The sequence below is a fragment of the Nicotiana tabacum genome, chromosome 12 (genome assembly GCF_000715075.1).
Source record: "Nicotiana tabacum cultivar K326 chromosome 12, ASM71507v2, whole genome shotgun sequence".
Classification (NCBI taxonomy): domain Eukaryota; kingdom Viridiplantae; phylum Streptophyta; class Magnoliopsida; order Solanales; family Solanaceae; genus Nicotiana; species Nicotiana tabacum.
In genome coordinates, this window is record NC_134091.1 from 91,791,195 (window position 1) to 91,814,016 (window position 22,822).

Here is a 22,822-nt window from a genome sequence, read left to right on the forward strand (position 1 = left end):
TTCGCGAATACGACAGGGTCCTCGCGATCACAAAGGCTAGACCTTCCCAAGCATTGCGAATACGAAGAGAAATGATCCACACACCCCTGGCCCCATAACCCTTCTACGCAAACGTGAAGGCCACAAGTCCTGAAGCTTCGCGAACGCGGCCTCTTCTTCGCGAATGCGAAAAGCAAAAGCACCCAGTCCCCAAATTCTCTATCGCGAACGCGAGGCTCCGTGAACGCGAAGAAGGAATCCAGAACCAGCATACCAACAGTTTTAGACTTAGCTCCGGACGGTCCGAAATGCATCTGAGCCCCTCGATACCCCGTCCAAATGCACCAACAAGTCCATAACCATAATACAGACCTGCTCGAACCCTCGGAACACATAAAACAACATCGAAACTAAGAATCGCACCCCAAAACCAAATTGAATCAACTTATGAACTTCAAACTTCTCAACTAGCTCCGAACGCGCCGAATCATACTTAAACTACTCGGAATCACTCCAAATTTTACGTACAAGTCATAAATTACTATACGGAATTATTTTCGGGCTCGGAATCCCAAACGGACCTCGATAATACTAAAGTCTACTCCAAACCAAATTTAAAGAACTAGAAAACCTTCAATGAACCAACTTTCAACATTAAGCACCGAAATGCTCCCGGATCACCCGAAACCCGATCCGAACACATTCCCAAGTCCAAGTATTGGAACCATCAAATTCCGGTTCCGAGGTCGTTTACTCCAAATGTTGGCTCAAGTCAAACTTGGCCATCACAGGCCACTATTAAGGAACTAAGTGTTCCGATTTCAACCCGAACCCTTCCCAACCTAAACCAACCATCCCCCAAGTTATAAAACAGTAAAAGCACATATGGGGAGCCTTAATTAGGGGAACGGGGATCTAGAAAGCAAAATGACTGATCGGGTCGTTACATCTAAAGAGGAGGTGAAGCACTCCATCATTAATATACTCAAGATAAGCATTTAATAGAGATTTTTACCTATTTTCTTCCATTTAAACACATGTGTTGACATATTTCTTACTCGGATTTCAATATTTCTCAAGATCTCATAAGAAATCCCTTACGAACTCAAACACTCCAAAAAGTAGCTAGGTTTTAACCCTAAAGAGGTAAGATTCATACTCAATACTTCAATACAAGTATGGGATGGTATTTAGGGAGTATTATGAAGTAAGGTCACCCTTTAAATAAAGAATAACACTATTTCTTGAAATGTGTAATTGTGAACTAAGTTTTCTAACAAAGAAGAAGATGAATAATGCTAGATTGAGTTGAATGGTGTAGTTTGGAGTTTCTCGTAAATGGCTTGAGATTCATAATACTTAAAATAGAGGAACTAGGATTGAAACACCATAAATAGAACCCCACATGAGAGAATGAATATTTTCATTACTTAGACTGGAACTATCAGAGTCTGAATGAGATGTTGGTAACCAATGTCTATTATACCATGCTCTTGTTGGATATTTGGAGACATGCGGAGTTAGCTAATGGGACTCTCAAAGGTATGTTGAGATGTATCCTTCCATAGAATCTTTTCCTAAATTCGTGTCTTCTAAATATCAAAAATGTCTAAACGGTTCCTAAATGTTAGTATATGATTGTGGAAACAAGTACTCATGCATTAGTCATGTTACTTCAAATTGATATGATTTCAAATAATATGCTTCACATGTTATGAATCAACCTGCAATGACCCAGTCGATCATTTTGTATATTTGAGTCCATGCCCCTATTTGATGCTTCTCATACGTGTGTTTGTTGTTTGTTATTTGCGGTATTATTTAGTTCTACTTCGGAAAGGTTTAAGAGTGATTGGAGACACTTAGTCTCATTTTGAAAGCTTAAGTGGCCAAGAGTTGATCAAGATTTAACTTTTAGTAGAAGGTCTCGAAATGGTGATTTGATGGTTTTAATAGTTTCGTATGGTGATTTTGGTCTTAGACGTGTGCTAGGATTTGGATTCAGAGATTCTTAGGAGGTTTTGGCTCTATTTGCCGAAAGTTGGTAATTTGAAGGTTTGGAGAGTTTATAGGTTTGACCGGAAGTTGATTTTGAGATTATCGGATTCCGATTGGTGTTCATGAATTTTAGATAGGTTTATTTGGTTGATTGGAACTTGTATGCAAAGTTTGGTTGGAATCCGGAATGTTTAGGTATGATTCTGACGCGTTTGTTGAAATTAGGAAGTTTGGAAGATAAGAGATGGATTTTTAATGTTGATTCGTAGTTTTGATGTTAATCGTGGTGTTTTGAGCTTTTGGATAGGTTTGTGTAAGGTACTAGGACTTGTTGATATGATTTTACGGGGTCCCAGGAGGCTCAAATGTGTTTTGAATTGGTTTTGTACCATTTGAAAATAGTTTGGCAGTTCTGGTTCTGGTGCATTGCACCTGCGGAAGTTTTGGCGCAGGTGCGACTAATCTGCCACATCTGTGGAGTTGAGGTAATCTTGGGGTTTTTTATCTTCTGCGGAGAGGGGGGCTCAGGTGCGAAGGCGCACCTGCAAAGTTTGTGAGCGCGCTAACGAGGATCGGCAGGCATGGGACGTTTGCGCACATGCGAAGGAACAAGAAGCACCTGTGGAGTCGCGGATGCAATGCATGGGCCGCAGATGTGGAAGGTCAAGATCATTATTGAGGCTCGCATATGCGACCTTGGGACCACAGAAGGAGTGTCGTAGATGCAACCTTTTTGTCTGCAGATACGATATCGCTGGCAGATGTTATATTTTCGAGGGTTTAGCTTAGTTTTTATTATTTTGAGTTTTGGAGCTCGGTAAGAGGCAATTTTTGAGGATATTTTCATTAATACTTTGTGGGTAAGTAATTTTCACTTGGATTGACTATATATCTTGAATTTCCATTTAATTGTGAAATTGTGGAGGATAAATTAGGGTTTTTGTCGACAACTTAAAAGGATGAATTTTGGAGATTTGATGGTCGATTTGGACTTGGTTTTGGAATCTAACCATATATTTGGACTCGTGGGATTATGTGTAGTCTAAATCTTCACCTTGACTCGGATTTTGACCATGTGGGCTCAGGTTGATTTTTGTTGACTTTTTGGGAATTGAATAAAAATTGAAGCTTAATTATTTAGAATTGATTCATATGGCTTTGTTTTACATTATTGAATAGCCCGGGTGTTTTTCTTTGTGAGGATGAGAGATATATGCACGACGGGTGTTTTCGTGCTGTGAGGAAGAGACTGTTATATGCACGACAGATGTTTCCATGCTATTGATATGATATCTTTTACTCATTTCTCTTATTATTCGGATTCATGTATTTGACTTTGTTATTTTCGTGGTTATCATTTCATCCTCTTGGATTTGAGTTGTTTAGAAAGGCTTGGTGGTGAAATTGGAGAAACATGGTTGCTATTCTTCTAGTTAATCGTTTTACTATTTCACATATTTGCTTCTGTTGTTTATCTTGCTATTTGTCTTGTTATTCCTCTTGTTATTTCACTTGTTATTTCTCTCGTTATCTCTCTTGCCTATTAACTGCACAAATTTATAAGTAAGTGTCTTGTCTTAGCTTCGTCACAACCTCGTCGGAGTTAGGCTCGACACTTACTGAGTACATGAGGTCAGTTGTATTTATACTACACTTCTGCACTTCTTATGCATATTCCGGCACTGGTCTCAGCGAAATCTCAAGAGGTGCTTAGCTTGGGCATCTAGGTGATTCGAGGTAGCACTGCATCTCTGTCCGCAGACTCTGGAGTCGCCTTCATTACCTCTATTACTGTTTATTTGTATCAGACAATATTGTATTTCATTTTGGACTTTGTATTTCGTATTCCATAGAGCTCATATACACAGTGACACCAGTCTTGAAGATTTGTTTAGACAGTATATTGGTTTAGACTCATTACGTGATTTCGGAGCTTTTATCCTTATTTATGATATTATGTGGTTAAACGTTTAGTTGTTATTTCATTGCTTATTATAAATGTATTGGCTTGCCTAGAAAGTGGTGTTAGGCACCATCACGACCCCTTGATTGGGATTTTGGGTCATGACATACAAAAATTTGCCTTATTACCAATAATTAAATAAATAGTGATGATAGTTTCACGCGTCTTTTCATTTTCTCTCCTAGTAATAGCATAAACATTTGTATCAAGTGGTTCGAAAAAGTCATGCTTTGTTTATCGAATGTCTCCTAAGGGGCCAAGCAAATCATGCCATTAGGGCAAAAAATGGATGTTGATTTAAATAGTCTCCAAATGGAGAAATGCGTTTTTTTTTTTTTGGATACACTAAAAAGGTATGTCACATAAAATGAGATAGAAGGAGTAAATTATTAGTGTTTTTTTGGTCTTATTTATGTATTTCCTAAGCACCAAAAGTGCTTATAAACCAAAATATCCAAAAGTCATAAGTTGGTTAGCTTATAAGCATTCTTGGTTTGATTCAAAGTACTATTTATCCTTCTTCTTCTTGGTAATTTCCAAACCCTTCCCACTCCTAACTTGCTTTTCATTCTATTTCATTGTTCTATCCGTTTCTGTTATCCTTTTTCTCTCATTTTAACAAAGTAAGTACTGATAAGCAATTTCTTGTTAAACACTCCAACTACTTACTATCAATTTCATTTTATACAAACTCAGATGTATATTTAATAAATAAAAATCAATTTCTGCACTTGACGCTTATCAATTAATTTTAATCAACTGAACCAAACGAGCTCTAAATCAAGTAAACGAACCAATTTTTCATTTTGATTTAGATGAAAGATGTAGCTTTAATTTTATAAATGAACTTAATGATTAGCTATTTTATATTAAATCTAAATATTTTCCTTTTCATAAGAAGTAGTAACTAATTCATTTATAACTTTTCTTTAATAATTAATCCCTTTTCTGGTTATATTTACCGTTGAGTACCACCCTCTTCATGTTATATTAATCCATTGTTCTTGCGAATCAAATCTAGACTTCCATATCTAAATAAACCTAGTATAAGAGAATAGGTGGCCGCTGTAGCTTCAATCTCCTTCACACCAGCCTAATAATATGGTAAGATTGCATTGGGACGTGGATTACTTCTCACCCCATTATACAATTAAGTCTAAACCATCTACATTCCTAAACTCGATACTACAACAAATCCTTACAATTATAGATATCACTTCCCAGATACACTTTTATACACATTCTACTATGATGTATACTGCTACTCTACTCAATGTCTTAACCAGGGAGGTTGGAGTTTAAACTATGTAAAAGAACAAGATAGTCAATTCAGTAGTCCAGCACAGTGTAAATACACCAGAATTACGAGAATATAGACTGCTGGCCTGGCAGTTCCAGAAGATGATTCTTGCCTAAGCATGGTCAATTCTTCAGACGTTTCTTCTTCTTCATGCAAGCATAACTCATCCCGGGGAGCATTTCATCTACAAAAGTGTCATGCTGATGCTGAAGGTCGTGTTTTCAGCCTACTAGAGATATACGCCAACAACTTCAACTATTTGATCTGAGACGGTGGATCTTAGCTTTGGTAGCATCCTGCATAGTTAAAACATCAAATTGAGCTTAACATATAGACGATTTAAAATAGATAAAATAAAGGACTCTCCCACTCCAGTCGCATAGAAGACCTTAGGCATGATGGGTGATTGGGCCTCAGGCACATTGTATGTTGCTGCCTATACAATAGCCGCAAAAAGTGAAATTTGTCTGACAGTTTTAATATACCTCCCTATACCAAGTTATATATGATTTGTTATGCAGCTAGGACAGTGCAAAAGTTCTTACTAGTTTGAAAATAACTTTGGCAGTTTCATTTTATTAATTTGCTTGTCCATGGTGAAAATCAAAATTTAACTGTAAACTGGATAGTTTACAATACACTTTTTAGAGGATTGAATTTGACTAGCGAAGAGCATAACAAAGATGACTGTTGCAATATTGATGATAATAAAGAACCCTTGACAGAAGTGGTTAGAGTGAGCTTCTTGGGAAGGAGAAAAAGAAGGGAAAAATAATTTTTTTAAGTGTGAAGATGAGTCGTTTGTTCCGGAAAACTTGCCTCAAGTGTGAAAACAGTTCTCCAACTAAAGATGTATATTATTTTGGATACCTAAATACTTAGGGGGGAAAAAAGGGGAGTTTGTTGACTAACTTGAAGAAAAGAAAGTAGGATGCAAAATCAAGGTTGGAATTCGCTAATACCTCCTTCAATTTATCGGTTGATCTATCAGTTCGTTGACCAGCAGGTCTGACAGTGTTCACATTTTTCCTCTCTATACCAGCATCTTTAGGCGCCCTGCTCCAAACCAACCATTAAAAGTTTTAACTTCTCAAACAATGCTGTTTAATCAGAATCTCTGTTTCAGACCATAGTGGGATATTACATGAATGAGGCCAGCTATAAGTAGTTGAAAGCGTGTAGCTAGACCTATTTTTATTTACAAAGACCATGTAGCTATATCTTCCTCTAAACAGCGCTACAAAGGCAGGCAGTCTCAGTCAGCGTGTTTGGCGAGTTAGTTCAAGAGTTAACTATGTTTGTTTCTTCAAAGGTTTCAGAGCAGGATCCAGTGTACTTCAAAGGTTCGGGGGTCAATTCCTGAAAACTCCCCTCCACACACACACTCTCTCCTGGCACCTCAAGTGCTATTGGGGTTGTTCTCATCTACTCCTGTTTTTCTTTTCTAATTTATGGGATGGGGTTTTATTATTTTTGATTAAATTAAAGACCAGTTGCTTTGGTGGTAATAGAAGATTGAAGAATTACTTTTAGAAAAAGTTAAAAGAATAGGTCCCAAGAAACCATCATTTACCACAGTTTAAACTTGAACTTCAGATAACAACAAAGACCCCAAAACCCCCTTCCGCCGTCCAAATAAAACACATAGAGAGGCAGAGTCGGCCATCCTCAAAACAGAATGCCATCGCCATCTATATTATCTTCCGCAAAAGAAACAAGAAAAGGCTGGAGCTGAAGATGATGAAAGTTTTGTAGATTTTTTTTTTTTTAATAAATTATGCAAAAGGCTAAGGTCCAATGTACTCCTCATTTAGCATAGTCAAGTAACCTGATCACAATTCATAAAAGAATGTTAGAGATCTTACCTAGATGACAGAGAGTTTGATCTAGTCCCTGATTGGCCTTTTTGAGAGATAACCTTTTCTGGTGTTTTCCTTAACCTGTTATTGAATCAAACAGTTATTGGCATGTTTCAATGAATTCCGACATACTGCTATAATTGATCTGAAGTCAACTAAGATGAGGATAAGATGCAGTACGGGTACCAACAAGAACAAGAATAACACCAAAAGAGGAGGTACAACAAAATCTAAATATGCAATGAATACCATTTGAAGTTCTAGTAGTTGGCTTTGGATCCTCAATACATTCTTGGGCCAGCTATGAAACCATTAAGAACGAGAATGCAGCTAAATAAGCGGTAAACATGGATTTATAATATTATTAAAGTTCAATCATTTTGATTTAGATCCTCAACTACATTCTGGTCTATCAATCACTACACCACTCACATAGAATCATCACCTATCCACCCACATAGCCTTCATTACTAGACAGCTAATCTGCAGCATGATAAGAGACAACTTTCATTTGCTCAAGACACTTTTCGTCATTGTTCATTTGTCAAAAGAAACCCCCACCGCGGCTTAAAAGTGGTCCTCCTGACAAGGCAGATTTGGTCCATGTTTCTTTACATTTATGGAGTCCAATGTGTCATGCCGGGAAGTATCAAGCTTGCTCTATGCTGCTGGTGTAAACAGATCTTTTCTAATAGCAGCAGACAGTTGTGGAATGCTGTTCCTAATTGCATATTCTGGACTACTTGTTTGGAGAGAAATAATAGGTGATTCGACGATAAGAGGGACAACATTTCAATTGTAAAAGCTAGATGTTTAAAAAGTCTCTATCTGTGGAGTAAGGAGAGTATTGTTTCTGACAGACTCATTGTTAGATCTTCTTCAGTCCTTCAATCTATAGAAGGATGCTCGCCTTTCAATTGTAATCTTTCAGTACCTTCTTGGTGCTACTTCTACCTTTTCATCTTAAAAAAGGTGATCCTCCTCCTGATCGTCCCGAACAACAGTAGAAAAGGCGTCATTTGACGGCATTTGCGTCTGATACCTAAGGCAGATTTCCCTATTGATTATCAACAACTCATGAGGTAACAGGCACACAACATGGAATATTCTTGGCCAAGATTCTGATAGTGTGGGAAAAGGATAGTTACCTCTACATCATATTGAAGTTCATTTCTTGTCTTTGTCTATTCGAAATTTTACGAAGATTAGGATAGATATGATTTCCATTACTCAATATTTGGATGGAGGAGAGGTATCAATCCTATGTGACCGTACTATGGTATGTAAGACTAAATTTTATAGAAAATTCTCAGGCAACCTTTTGAAATGCAGGAGTAATACTGAGTTTTCATTATCCATCTTTAGACTAATATACGTTGATACACGAGGATACCAAAAAAGTTGTAGGTAAGAGCTCAAAGAACTAGCATGTGTTATTTGCACTTGCAGTAGAAAGAAAGCAATCGATATTTACCTTTCAACCTCCTTTCTAGGAGTCAAAGAAGTTGAAATCTTTTGCTCTGATCTCTTAGACGATACCTGACCAAACATGGACCAGAAGCTGCACATTAGTGATAGGAAATATAATTGGGTAGTATGAAGACGACAAAACAAATACGTAGAGACAATAGAATTCTTTAAGAATGAACCTAATTGAATAATCAACCTGCTTTGATCCACTATATTTCATATCCAGATCAGGTTTTTCTTGGTTGAAACTGTTTTGAAATGCCCTAAATGCTCGTTTGACAATGTCCTTATCCCCCATTGTCTCCATGATCAAAGATTTTCTCATTGTAGTATTAGAAGCTGTAGAATTTGGTGGACCAAGACTGAGAGACATGTGCAATGATGTGGGAGCTACCCTCCTTTTCTCAAGAGTGGGAGAATTTTTGCTCCTTTGCAATGTTGAACCATTAAACTTTTTGTTCGAGGATTGAGAAGGCGATATGAATGATCTAGAAAGTACTTTATTGGTTTGTGCCGCAGGAGTATTGCTGCTTCGTTGATACGACACCCCATTCACCTTCTTCACTGATGGTTGAGATGAAGAAGTAACCATGGTAGTCGAAATCGGTTTTGATGTTGGAGTGGAAATTCTTGAAGATTTTGTCACAGGTGATACAATTTTCTTCTTTGTTCCAGCTGCTATCCTATCCTCTATTGTTGGATGTACCTGAACATGAACAAGAAACAATTGAAAACAGGAAATGGAAACTTGAACAGAGAGAGTACCGAATAAATTAAATGAAAGGAGTTTGGATCGACAAATAACTTGTAACACCGATAGCCAGAGAAGTGCCAAAAGTTCACCTTTCGAGCCGTATTCTTCAGATTTGGTTTTGGTTTTGGGGTTTTGCTTTTTGGCTCATTATCAAATCGTCGAATCACTTTCGGATTATCTTGAGATCCTCTTTCAGAACTCTGTTCTTCAACCTTGGGAACATCTCCATCGTCACTTGTTTTCAAGCTATTCACCTCCATATCAACAGAAGCATCCTCTTTTGGCTCATCAACAGAATCACTATTATTCACATCAGTTCTTGTCGTTTCCTCTTCACCTTCTGTAGCAGATCTTTCAAAATCAAAATGACTATCAGACACCTCTGTGCTTTCTCTATAATCTTGAAATTGGGATTCATCCAATATTGTAGGCAGAGATTCAATTAGCTTTTCTTGCTCTAATTGTTGCTTTTCTTGCTCTATTTGCTCCATCTTCTGAGCAGCAATCTTCTGGTAGTGTGCTTCAAAATAGGCCTTCTTCTGAGCTACTGATCCAAGTGTTTTACACTTGTCAACTTCTTCAAGATACTTGTTTGGTGAGAAAGATGACCATTTCTCCCAAGAAAGTGCATCATTCTCATACTTTCCAAATGAAACTGATACTTCAAGTGTAGGACTTGAGCCATTTAACTCACCCATCTGTTCATCAATAAATAATTCATACTATAACAATAATTTTAGACAAGAAATCAAAAATGACAACTCACTAAGATTTAAGAAAAAAATAATCTTAAATCTCCAATAATGAGGGAAAATGAATCAACAATCACCAACAAACAGAAAAGTTTTCAAAGAATCATTATCTGAAATAAATTAAAATGGGCCACTTCCAAATGATAAAAAGAGCATAAAAAATTTACCTTGGTCTCAACAACTGGAGTTTCTGCAATGGATTCACCCATTAATCCTAGAATCAAGAATTGCCAATGAGCAAAGTTATCACAAGATTACATTACAATATACAAAACATAGCCTGAAACAAGAATGGGCAATTCAGCAACTCTGAAAAGAAGGAGATCAAAGTAATAAAGAAAGATAGAAGAGTAAGACATTTGCAACCAGTCAATGCATGCCCATGTGCTGTGTTTTCCACTAACCCCCTGTTGCTTTATTTACATATTATTACATTTATTTATTATTTCAAAGAAATACTAAGAAATAATCAGTTTTCCGGGTCTTCTGGAAACTGCTAAGAAATCATAACCTTAATCATCAAGACAGATATTTGCAAAGGAAACAAAAAACAAACACTAAAGATGCTTAAACTTCTCATACAAATACAAAAGTTGTGCCATCTTTTTACTTCAAGTCCTCTTTCTAGTGGCAGAAACTTTTTATTTTCTTTTTTCTCCTTTCCCCACAAAGCAGATAAAGTTGAAAATCATAAAGATTTGAGTCAACATAATGACAAATCAAATGATAAAATCAAGAAAGTGAATTGTTTTTTACTGGTCGTTACCTAAAACAGTTTTAGTGCAAAGACAAGAAAGCGAAATTTTTTTTACTGGTCGTTACCTAAAACAGTTTTAGTGCAAAGACAAGAAAGTGACAGGGCTAACCAAAGATAATGAACAGATCTGTGACAAGAAGAGTTGAAGTTATAGAAATAGTAAAGGAAGGACCACTAAGAAAACACACAAAGTACACAACAGTGCAAACGAACAGAGCGAGGAAGATTCTTCTCTTCTTCTTTTTTTCAAGATTAATAATGGAGGCCATGGGACACGTGTGGTCCCTCCTAAATTAATTTGTTGAACTAATTCATAACGTAACCGTTAAAATTCGTGAAACCAGGTCATTTTTATAGACCGATGGTAAGACTGACTATATTGTATGGGGCGAAGTGTTGGCCGGTCAAAATATTTTATGTCCAGAAGATAAAAGTGGCGGAGATAAGGATGTTGAGGTGAATGTACGGGCATACCAGGTTAGATAAAATTAGAAATGAAATTATTCGGGATAAGGTGGGTGTGGCCCCTGTGGAGGACAAGATACGGGAGACGAGAATTAGATGGTTCGGGCATGTGAAGAGCAGAGATACTGATGCTCCGGTGAGGAAGTGTGAGAGACTGGCATGGGAGGGTCAACAGAGAGGTAGAGGCAGGCCGAAGAAGAATTGGGGAGAGGTGATTAGGCAAGATATGGCGTTGCTCCAGCAGGACATGACCATGGATAGGAATATGTAGAGGTTGAGAATAAAGGTAAAGGGTTAGGTGGCCGAGTGTCATCCTTGTTTGTAGCAGTAGTTTTGATACACCACTTGGTGCCCTCCGTATTTTTTTAGTACCCCTAGTCTTCTGTGACTACTTGTTGTTGTCTTGTGTTTCGGTTTTCTGATTGCATTACCTTTTGCTAGTTTTGTATTTTTGATTTGGTTGTCAGATCGGTTTGCTTGTTATTGCCCCTTCCCTCTCCCCTTACTGAGCCGAGGGTATCGGAAATATCATCTCCGCCTTTTTAAAGGCAGGGGTAAGATTTGTGTATACTCTACTCTCCCCAGATCCCACACTACTGGAAAATATCAATATTCCGACCACCATTTTCCGTCGAAATTTTTCAGTCAAAATTTTTCAGTGGGAAAGCTGTCAAATTCTAGTAGTGGCCACTTATTGGACTACACTGGGTATGTTGTTGTTACTCCTCGGGACAAAACTGCATTACACTTCGTTGTAAAAGGGATTATACATATGTTGTCACCCTTGTTTGAAAAACAAATCCGATAGTTCAGAAAATAAATCAGTAAAGGAAAAGTATAAATTGCTATGAAATTGTATGCATGGCAACAGCTTATAAAATCACGAGTCAGACATCTTATTTCATATTCTCTGACTGGTATACCCTCTTTTGATTATCATTAATTTCATTTCATAATTGACTTTATAGTTATAGTAATAAGTGTTACTAGCAATCCTTGTGGCAAATAATTAAGTGTTGTCAAGCAAGACGTACGTTCTAGACTTTCCATAGTTTCCCACTTTAGATCTCATGTTTAAGAAGGCCCAAAAAGTACTAGCCGAATGGAAAATAGGAAGGGTGAAGGTGCGTGGTCCCAATTTCTTATACAGCTGTTGGCGCTGCCCGAAGAGTTGGACGGTAGCCATAAATCAATACATGGCCATTATAGAAAAAAATTCCGGTACAACAAAAGAAATTCCTAATGCAATTTAATTGAAACAGTCCGTCTTCCAATGCAAAGGAAAGAGCTTATTCTCTACAAGGAAATCAGCCTTTGAAAGTAAAGCTTAAAACAAATCAATTGAACTCCATTTCAAACAAAGAAGATAATTAGAGAATCATATCGCTTAATGCAGGAAATAGGTGCCTATAGGGGTGGGGATTAGCTATTTCCTGGAAAATACATTTGGTATCTCATTTGATGTGTAGGAATTTCCAAAGGGCTTATAATATTCTGAATCACTTCATTTATTGCTTTAAGATTTTGGATATATTGAATACTCACATTTTCTTGTACTGCTATCAACGTAGGCTTACGTGTCAGTCACATTAGGTTTTCCGCTTAGATAAAAACTATAAAACAAGTTTGCGGTAGTTTAAAAATGAAATTAATACAATATCGCGAAACGACCGCTCTCACTTAATTTGGCTCATACCTTGATGCCAAGCTAGCGTTTGGCCATAGATTTTTAAATTTATTCTGAAAAATCTGATTTGGGTGAAGTTTGGTTTGAAAATGAAAATGTGTTTGGACATCTGTCTTGGGTGAAGTTTGGTTTGGAAAAACATGAAACATGACTTATACCCACAAGTTCTAAAAATTATCACAAATACCCAACAGTACAATTATCAATAACATTCATTATATTATCGCAAACCATAGTCCTGAACATAAATAAATTTGATACAAAACTATCATTTTTATAATGAATTACACGATACACTATCAAATGACCGAGAAGACGAAGCAACATCGTTACAAAATAATAAATGATGGGCTCCTTTATAAAATACAAAAGTTTGGGACAATTTTAAAAAAATATAATAGTGATATTTTGGCCCAAAACCAGCTATTGGGCTGGTTTTGGGATTTGGGACTTGGGATTTGGCTAAAATATAAGCAAAATTTATGGTCAAACATATGTTTGCCAAATAAAACTCAAGTTTATTTTGACAAAATCGGGTCCTAAAACTCAGACATTACTTAATAAAGGTGCAAGGCTAATGGAAGTACCGAAACTACAACAAGAGTTGTCGCATAGAAAAAAGAATTCTTTGACATAAAACCGCACATTATTAATTTAATATTTAATTTACCATTTTGTTCTCCACTATGATATTCGCAATACTTATATGAGAATATATGTATTACATATAAATATATATGACATACGAATATTTGCAATACATGCGTATAACATCTAAAGTGACCAAAACCCTAAAAGTAATTGTCTTGTTTTAGTAATTAAAAATAAAACTTTTAAATAAAATTTAAAAACATGATAGTATAAAATAGTACGAATCCTTAATATTTTTAATCTAAAGTGTTTCAACTAGAATTTGTATAAGTATGTAATTAGCAAAATTATTCTTTAGTATTATAGTCTCTCGATATTATTAATATTGTTTGTGAACCAAAAAACTCCTAAGCAAATAAAAATCAATCTTGAGTTAGAGTAGTGTATACGGGTAAAATCGAGCCCGTTGAACATCTCGGTTTCCAGGTAAGACAAACGGGAGTGGAACGTGATCATAAGGAATCGGAGTCTGGGCGAAAAACCTCTCACATCGGGGATCGAGCATAACATCCGCCCTCAGAAGCATCGGGGCCACATCTCCCGGGTCCGATTCGAGTCTCTCAACTTCAGAGAGCATTACCAAGCGGCCGAAAACGACTAACAAAGAGCCGTGATATCCGTGCCCAACCGGATGGCACGGCGTAAATCTCTGCCCGTATCAGCAGTGAATTAGTGATTAGCATAAAGAAAGATTTTTACTCCTTCTTAGAATTGTACTTAGGGTGAAACTCCTCTACTATATAAAGGGAAAACTAACTGTTTATTAAACACATTATAACACGCATATCAAGGCAATATACTCTTATTCTCTCTGTTATTCAAAATTCTTGCTTTTCTTCATCAGTCCTTCATTAGTATGAGTCTGGGATCGAAGGCAGGCACTTCGTTGAGCCGTTACTGAGTCCGAGATCACTCTCCTTATTGGTTTGACAATTTATCACGTCGTTTACTTGTTTAATCTGACATCATTTATCATTTGCATTAAATTAATCCGCATATCCTTAAAATCACATATAAATTCAATTGTTATCCGCTTTTGAGGGTAAACAGTTTGCCGTCCACCGTGGGGCTAAGGATAATAGTGGTCATTTGATATAAATTTCCATAACGCACTCTATTATGCACTTGTTCTTTGAGCTTTTAATTTCAAGTCAAATTAAAAATGCCAAACTCTCAATCTACCCATTTGAACGTTGATGCTGAATCTGGCCACCATGGCGAGAACAATAATGTGGTTCCAGCAACGAGGTGCCCCCTGTTGACCCCAACGGAGTTCCAGTCGGGGACCCGATCGATGCTAACTCACATGTGGCTATCGAAGCGAACTTGCCTACCGACCCCAAAAACAGCATTCGCGGGGAGCCCGATTGATAGCCCGGAGTACACACGACGTCAAAGGTGATGAGATCAATTTGAGGGTGATCTTCGAAATGTTACAGGCTCAACAGGCAGTGATAGCTCAGTTACAGAATCAAAGTCACGCCCCCAGTAGAGTTGAGCCCGAACTGTCCCGGAAAAATACTCGCAGAAATGAACTGGCCACAAAAAGGTCGGGTGAAGCTGAACCCGGGACCAACCCCGAGATAATAAAGATACTTGAGGAACTGACAAAATGGATGGAATCGGGAGAAAATAAAATCGAAGCCAACGACAAAAAAGTGGAGACCTATAGCTCCTGAGTTGATCAAATCCCAGGAGTACCCCCGATATTGAAAGGCTTGGATTCCAAGAAGTTTGTCCAAAAATCTTTCCCTCCGATCGCAGCTCCGAAACCGATCCCAAAGAAGTTCTGTATGCCCGAAATCCCAAAGTATAACGGGGCCACAGATCCGAATGAACACGTGACCTCCTACACGTGTGCCATCAAGGGAAATGACTTGGAAGATGACGAAATCGAGTCGGTTCTACTGAAAAAGTTCGGGGAAACCCTGTCTAAAGGAGCAATGATATGGTATCACAACCTGACCCTAATTCTATTGATTCGTTTGCTATGTTTGCGTATGCCTTCATAAAATTTCATGTCGGGGCCATCAAAGTCAAGACCAGAAAATCAGACCTCTTTAAGATCAAGTAAAGAGATAACAAAATGCTCAGGGAGTTCGTGTTGAGGTTTCAAATGGAAATGATGGATTTGCCCCCCGGTTGCGGACGATTGGGCTGTTCAAGCATTCACTCAAGGACTCAACCCCCAAAGCTCTATGGCTTCACAACAGCTGAAACAAAATTTGATAGAGTACCCAGCGGTAACTTGGGCTAACGTCCATAACAGATACCAATCGAAAATCATTGTGGAGGATGATCCCATTAGAAGTAATGACAAGTCTAAAAGAGTCGTCGATCATAAACCAAGACCGAGTAGAGATCGGTACCAACCATATAGCGGAGATCGAAGGGGTAGTGGATCCGGACATAACCCAATGAGGAATGAAAAAAGAAGCGACCAAGGTCATAATAACCGGGGACTCATGAGAAAAAATGGTTTCGACAGACCAATCGAGTCTATGGAGGCACCGAGGTTATCGGAGTACAACTTCACCGTCGATGCTGCCGGCATCGTATCATCCATCGGGCGCATCAAAGATACTAAGTGTCCTTGGCCATTGCAGTCTGATCCTGCCCAAAGAGACCCCAACCTGATGTGTAAGTATCATGGCACCCATGGTCACAGGACCGAAGACTGCCAACATCTGAGAGAAGAAGTGGCCCGGTTATTCAATAACGAACACCTTCAGGAGTTTCCGAGTGATTGAGCTAAAAATCACTTCAGGAATAGGGACTCCAACAAGCAAACCGAGCAAGAGGAACCTCAGCACGTCATCAACATGATCATCGGTGGATTCTATATCCTATAGGTGCCAATGCTGAAGCGCACTAAGGTGTCCATTACAAGGGAAAAGCGAACACGAGATTACATGTCGGAGGGGATCATTTCTTTCAACGATGAACACGCCAAATGCATCGTCCAGCCGCATAACGATGCCCTGGTAATTTCTGTACTCATAAATAAATCTCAAGTTAAGCGTGTGTTGATTGATCCAGGTAGCTCGGCCAATATCATCAGATCGAGGGTCGTAGAGCAGCTGGGTCTACAAGACCAAATAGTGCCAGCGGTCTGTGTCTTAAATGGATTCAACATGGCATGTGAAACTACTAAAAGGGAGATAATCCTGCCGGTAAACTCCACCGGAACTATTCAAGAGACAAAGTTCTACGTCATCGAGGGGGATATGAGGTACAACGCTCTATTCGGAAGGCCATGGATTCACAACATGAGGGAAATACCCTCGACTCTACACCGGGCATTGAAGTTCCCCACACCAGGAGGGATCAAAATAGTTTACAGAGAACAGTCGGCCGTAAAATAAATGTTCGTGGTCGATGAGGTGATCCCGGTGTCCGCCCTCTCAACATCAAAGAACCCGGAGTCAGTTAGGAAGGAAGAAATTAAATAGCAATCACCGACACTGGCCCCGACCGAGCCGGAAAAATAAAAAGAAGGAGATGATGATGATTACGGAGTTCCCAGATCGTTCATCGCCCCTGACGATTCTGATGCCACCAAGTCAACGGTTGAGGAGCTGGAGCAAGTCATATTGATTGAACACTTACCCGATCGGAAGGTATACCTGCGCACGGGGTTAACTCCAAGCTCAGGAAAAAACTCATTGAATTCCTTATGGCTAACATAGATTGTTTCTCTTGGTCCCATCTTGATATGACAGTGATCCCGCCAGAAATAACTACTCATAAGCTGAGCTTGGATCCGAAGTTCCACCCGGTTAAAAAAAGAGGAGGCCTTAGTCCGAAGTCAAGCATGCATTCATCAAAGACGAGGTATCCAAACTCCTTAAAATAGGTTCCATTCGGGAAGTTAAGTACTCAGATTGGTTAGCTAATGTAGTGGTAGTGCCTAAAAGGTAAATAAATTAAAAATGTTGTAGATTACAAAGATTTGAATAAGACATACCCTAAGGACTCTTTTACTTTGCCTAACATCGATCGCATGATTGGTGCGACGGCCGGCCACGAGATACTCAACTTTCTCGACGCCTATTCTAGGTACAACCAGATCCGGATGGACTCGGGCGACCAAGAAAAAACTTCCTTCATCACTAAATATGACACCTATTGTTATAACGTAATGTCGTTCGGACTAAAAAATATCGGTGCCACTTACCAACGCCTAGTAAACCGGATGTTCGAAGAGCAAATAGGAAAATCAATGGAAGTTTACATTGATGATATGTTAGTTAAGTCCCTGCGAGCAGAGAACCATTTGGAACATTTGCAGGAAACCTTCAACATACTGAAGAAATACAATATGAAGTTGAACCCGGAGAAATGTGCATTTGAGGTCGGGTCCGGGAAGTTCATTGGATTCATGGTGTCCAACCAGGGAATCGAGATCAATCTTGACAAAATCAAAGTTATAGAAAATATCACCATGGTGGACAATGTCAAGGACTTTCAAAGGCTAACCGGGCGTATAGCTGCCCTGGGTCGGTTCATATCAAGGTCCTCCGATAAGAGCCATTGGTTCTTCTCATTATTGAAGAACAAGAATAACTTTTCGTGGACCTCGGAGCGCTAGCAAGCTTTGGAAGAACTCAAATGGTACCTTTCGAGTCCACCTTTGCTTCATACTCTGAAGGCAGACGAGCAGTTGTACCTGTACTTGGCAGTATCCGAGATAGCGGTAAGTGGAGTCTTAGTTCAGGAAGAGGAAGGTACGCAATTTCCTATATATTATGTTAGCAGGACTCTAGGCGAGGCCGAAACAAAGTATCCTCACCTAGAGAAATTGGCGTGCGCTTTGCTAAGCGCCTCCAGGAAGTTAAAGCCATATTTTCAATGCCATCCCATATGTGTCGTAACTACTTACCCATTGAGGAACATAATGCACAAACCTGATCTCTCGGGACGATTGGCCAAATGGGCCGTGGATTAGCGGGTACGATATCAAATGTCGACTCCGAACCGTCATCAAATCTCAAATTTTGGCAGACTTTGTGGCTGAATTCACACCGAACTTAATACCTGAAGTCGAAAAGGAATTGTTGTTAACCTCGGGGACCTCATCGGGAATCTGGACCCTCTTTACAGACGGTGCCTCGAACGCAAATGGGTCCGGACTCGGCATCGTGTTGAAGCCGCCTATGGGTAACATAGTTAGGCAATCTATTAGAGCTGTGAAATTGACTAACAATGAGGCCGAGTATGAGGCCATGATTGCAGGTCTCGAATTGGCTAAAAGCTTGGGGGCCGAAGTGATCGAAGCTAAATGTGATTCCCTCCTTATGGTAAATCAAGTCAATGGGACGTTCGAAGTGAAAGAGGAACGAATGCGAAGATCCTTGGATAAACTACAGGTAACGCTACATCGATTCAAGGAATGGATCCTACAACACGTGCCCCGGGATCAAAATAACGAAGTCGATGCTCTGGCTAACTTGGGGTCATCGGTTGTTGATGATGAATTTAGTTCGGGAACGGGCATACAACTCATGAAATCAGTAGTGGAAGAAGGTCATGCCAAGATAAACTCAACAAGTTTAACTTGGGATTGGAGAAGCAAGTATATAGACTATTTGAATACCGGGAAGTTACCCTTGGATCCCAAAGAATCGAGAGCTCTGCGTACGAAGGCGGCCAAGTTTAGCCTTTCCGAAGACACTCTGTTCAGGAGAACGTTCGATGGCCTACTCGCCATATGCTTGGGGCCGGGAGACACCGAATATGTTTCAAGGAAAGTTCACGAGGGCACCCGCGGAAACCATTCAGGGGCACAATTGTTGGTCCGTAAGATAATCAGAGTCGCTATTACTAGATCGTCATGGAGAAAGATGCGAAGGACTTCGTGCGAAAATGCCACGGATGTCAGAGGCACGCACCAATGATCCACCAACCTGGGGAGTTACTACACTCGGTCCTGTCACCCTAGCCATTCATGAAATGGGGAATGGACATCGTCGGTCCCCTACCATGGGCACCCGGCAAGGCTCAATTTATACTATTTATGACTGACTATTTCTCTAAATGGGTCATAGCTTAAGCATTTGAGAAGGTCCGAGAAAAGGAAGTCATCGACTTCATTTGGGACCACGTAATATGCCGGTTCAGTATACCAGTCGAGATAGTGTGTGATAACGGGAAGCAGTTCATCGGCATCAAGGTAAGCAAATTTTTCGAGGACCATAAGATTAAAAAGATTTTGTGAACACACTATCACCCTAGTGGGAACTGACAGGCGGAGTAGACGAACAAAACAATCCTTCAAAACCTTAAGGAAAGGTTTACCGACGCCGAAGGAAAATGGAAGGAAATCCTGCCTGAAGTTTTGTGGGCATACCGCACGACCTCAAAATCCAGTATCGGGGCCACTCTATTTTGTTGGTCTACGGTGCCGAAGCACTAATACCGATCAAGGTGGTAGAATCGAGCCTCAGGTTTCGATATGCAATCAAAGAATCAAACGGCGAGTCCATGAGCACGAGCTTAGAACTATTGGATGAGAGACGCGAGGCCACTCTAGTCCGGTTGGCCGCCCAAAAGTAGCGGATAAAAAGATATTACAACCGAAGAGATAACCTCCGACACTTCAATATCGGGGACTTGGTGTTAAAAAGAGTAACATAGAACACTCGGAACCCGAATGAAGGGAAGCTAGGATCGAATTGGTAAGGTCCATATCGAGTCATCGAGATTACTGGTAAAGGTTCGTATAAACTCGAAGCAGGAAACGACGCACAACTGGAACGTGACTCACTTAAAACGATACTACTGCTAAGGTATGATGTTATTCACTTCCTTTATTTTTTATATTACGAATTAGGCTAACACTTGCAGGCAACAGCTAGAGGAAAATGTAGCTGTTAGGTCTGAAATCACGTGTTGCACTCTATTTTCCTTGAACCGATTTTGTCCCAAATGGGTTTTTAGCAAGGTTTTTAACGAGGCAACAATAAACCGTGCTAATTTAGAGTCGAAGACCGGTTTTAAATCGGAGTCAATGGTCGATCAACAGTATCCGAGCCCACTCAAAGATCGACCTCGAATTCTAGGGGCTATCACCCTCGGGTCATGATTTTTAGCAAGGAAGGAAACTCTGTGCTCTAACAGTTTAGGCTTGGTAGTTAGGATTTATTGTAAGGGCCAAACGGTCGAATGAACCATGCCCGCATAGGTCACCCCGGTCATAATACGAGCTTTTACACGCTTACAATCTTGTATGTTACAAATAGAAATGAAAGAAAGTTTCTACCTTGCTAACAAACATTTTTTGATTCTTAAAAGTATCGAGCCTAAGGGCTACTCCTACCCGGGAACTATCGAGCCCAAAGGGCCACCCTTATCCGAGCCCAAAGGGCTACCTCTACTCGGGGAATGCCGTCCGAGATAAACTCGGGCGGCTCGGGTTATCAAAACCCAGAGGCACAAAACCTATTAGGCAGTGCCCAAACCTAAAAGGATACAGCCACCCTAAAAACGATTTGGAGACGTCCGAAGCCGGTAATCAAAACATAAGGACTTCAACAAAATTCTAAACTTGTTCAAAAGTTACCTCGGTAAAGATACAGTCTAACAGCATTTAAAGAAGCATCTTGGAGAAATTTCTGTTCACTCCGAGATTACACAAGTTTGAACAAAAATTGCATCGAGGATAGGTCTTGTTCGGACCTCCGAAAAGCAACTTATTACTACGTTTGACTCTGCGCTAAGGCATTAGAAATATTTGCAATCATAAAAAGATGCTAAGATAATAGACTTCCACATTTCCAAAAGGGAAATATTTTATATTCCAGAATATCTTTACAAAGGCCCAACAAAAATGGCCTCAACAAAATATATGTACAGGATACAAAAAAAAAATCCTAAGGCATCTACAACTGATCTTCACCAGAACCCAACTCGTCACCAGAGCCATTGGGGCCTTCGGGTTCTTCGGAGCCCTCGGAGCCTTCATCATCTTCGGGTTCAGCTAGCATCTTGGCCTCAATTTCAAGACTCTTCTCCTCCTCGATCTTGGTCGACAGGTCAAAGCCTCGGGCATGGATCTCTTCGAGGGTCTCCCTCCGAGATAGCCACTTTACGTACTCAATAGTAGTCTTCAGGTGAGCCTTGGCTGCTTCGACATCGGCCCTATACTGAGCCACCATCTCTTCCGCATTGGTGGTGGTTGTGTGAAGCTGAGACTTTATAGCTTCACATTCATTACCAAGGGCGTCCCTCTCTGCCAGAGCCGAACTCAATTGTGATCGGAGTTCATCATTCAACTGGGACCGCTTGTTGGATTTTTCTTTCGCTACCCGGAGTTGAACTTCTACTGATGCTAGCTGTGCCCGGGCAGTTTCCTTCTCCGAAGCCAGCCGGTCCATTTTGCTCTTCTAACCATCGGCCATGGCTTGGACCTCATTCATTTCAGCTTGGAGTTGGTCGATCCGGTCAATCTTCTACTGAACCTGCGAGTGTTGGTCGTTACTCACTATGGCTAAGTCTTCATTGATAACTTCAAAAACCTTTACCTTTTCTACTAGATCGGCATGTTCCAGCCTTAGGTTCGAAGCCTCCATCTGAGCTTCATCCAGCCCAGCCTAAAGTTCCCTGATGGCCCCTCGTGTTGCTCGTTGAGAAGCTTGTACATATCTCTTTTCTCGGCAAGCTCCTTGACCTCAAGCTCAAGCTGATTAACATCATCCCGGTACCGAAGAAAGCTTCCATGATGAAGTACCTATGCCTGCAAAAGGGTAAAAGAAGAAAACATGAGAAATATCAAAAACTAAGTCAAAGTTCGAAAGAGCATAATGATGACTTACCCGATTCAGCGCCTACTGAGCTTCATTGAACAGGCATGGCACGTCCACCGCATTCATTTTCGCCTGGTCTTCTTCGGTCACTAGGCATCGGAGGTAGCTCACTACTCCCACGGGAGCAGAAAGAACCCGGGAATCCTCCGGGATAGTGATGATTATCGACCTCTTACGACCGGGATCCACACTGGAGGCGGGGAACTGGTTGATTAACTTTGGGCTCGAGTTCAGCCCGCCGACTTCTGAAGACGGATCCTTTCTCGGAAAAGTCTTCTAAGACAGATGAGTCCACACTGTCGAAAAAGGAATGAAAGTGATCGTCCACGCCATGAGCCCCTTCATTAGACCTCTCCTTCCTTGCTCGAACCTCCTCGAGCATG

General features: G+C 40.0%; 1 protein-coding gene across 10 annotated transcripts; it reads right to left on the reverse strand.

Moving 5' to 3' along the window:
• Positions 1–5,085: 5,085 nt before the first annotated feature.
• LOC107794280 (uncharacterized) lies at positions 5,086–11,137 on the reverse strand. 10 transcript variants are annotated; one of them, XM_016616760.2, is made up of 8 exons: positions 10,942–11,137; positions 10,243–10,289; positions 9,413–10,021; positions 8,766–9,275; positions 8,574–8,638; positions 7,106–7,180; positions 6,203–6,296; positions 5,086–5,536 (listed from the first exon to the last, which is right to left on the reverse strand). In XM_016616760.2, the coding sequence occupies exons 1-8, from the start codon at positions 11,099–11,101 to the stop codon at positions 5,492–5,494; spliced, it is 1,605 nt and encodes a 534-aa protein (XP_016472246.1). In that variant the 5' UTR covers positions 11,102–11,137; the 3' UTR covers positions 5,086–5,491. The 10 variants fall into 10 exon arrangements, with proteins under 10 accessions (XP_016472246.1, XP_016472251.1, XP_016472248.1 ...); XM_016616765.2 differs by lacking the exon at positions 10,942–11,137 and adding an exon at positions 10,658–10,767; XM_016616762.2 differs by lacking the exon at positions 10,942–11,137 and adding an exon at positions 10,433–10,719 and having other exon boundaries at positions 10,243–10,355.
• Positions 11,138–22,822: the final 11,685 nt, after the last annotated feature.

Excerpts from the sequence above, each read along its gene's own strand:
- LOC107794280 (XM_016616760.2), bottom strand. The coding sequence starts at position 11,101 with ATGGCCTCCATTATTAATCTTGAAAAAAAGAAGAAGAGAAGAATCTTC. Across the intron at positions 10,022-10,242 it reads CTCCAGTTGTTGAGACCAAG|ATGGGTGAGTTAAATGGCTC; the intron begins GTAAATTTTTTA and ends ATTGATGAACAG. Across the intron at positions 5,537-6,202 it reads CAACCGATAAATTGAAGGAG|GATGCTACCAAAGCTAAGAT; the intron begins GTATTAGCGAAT and ends TTAACTATGCAG.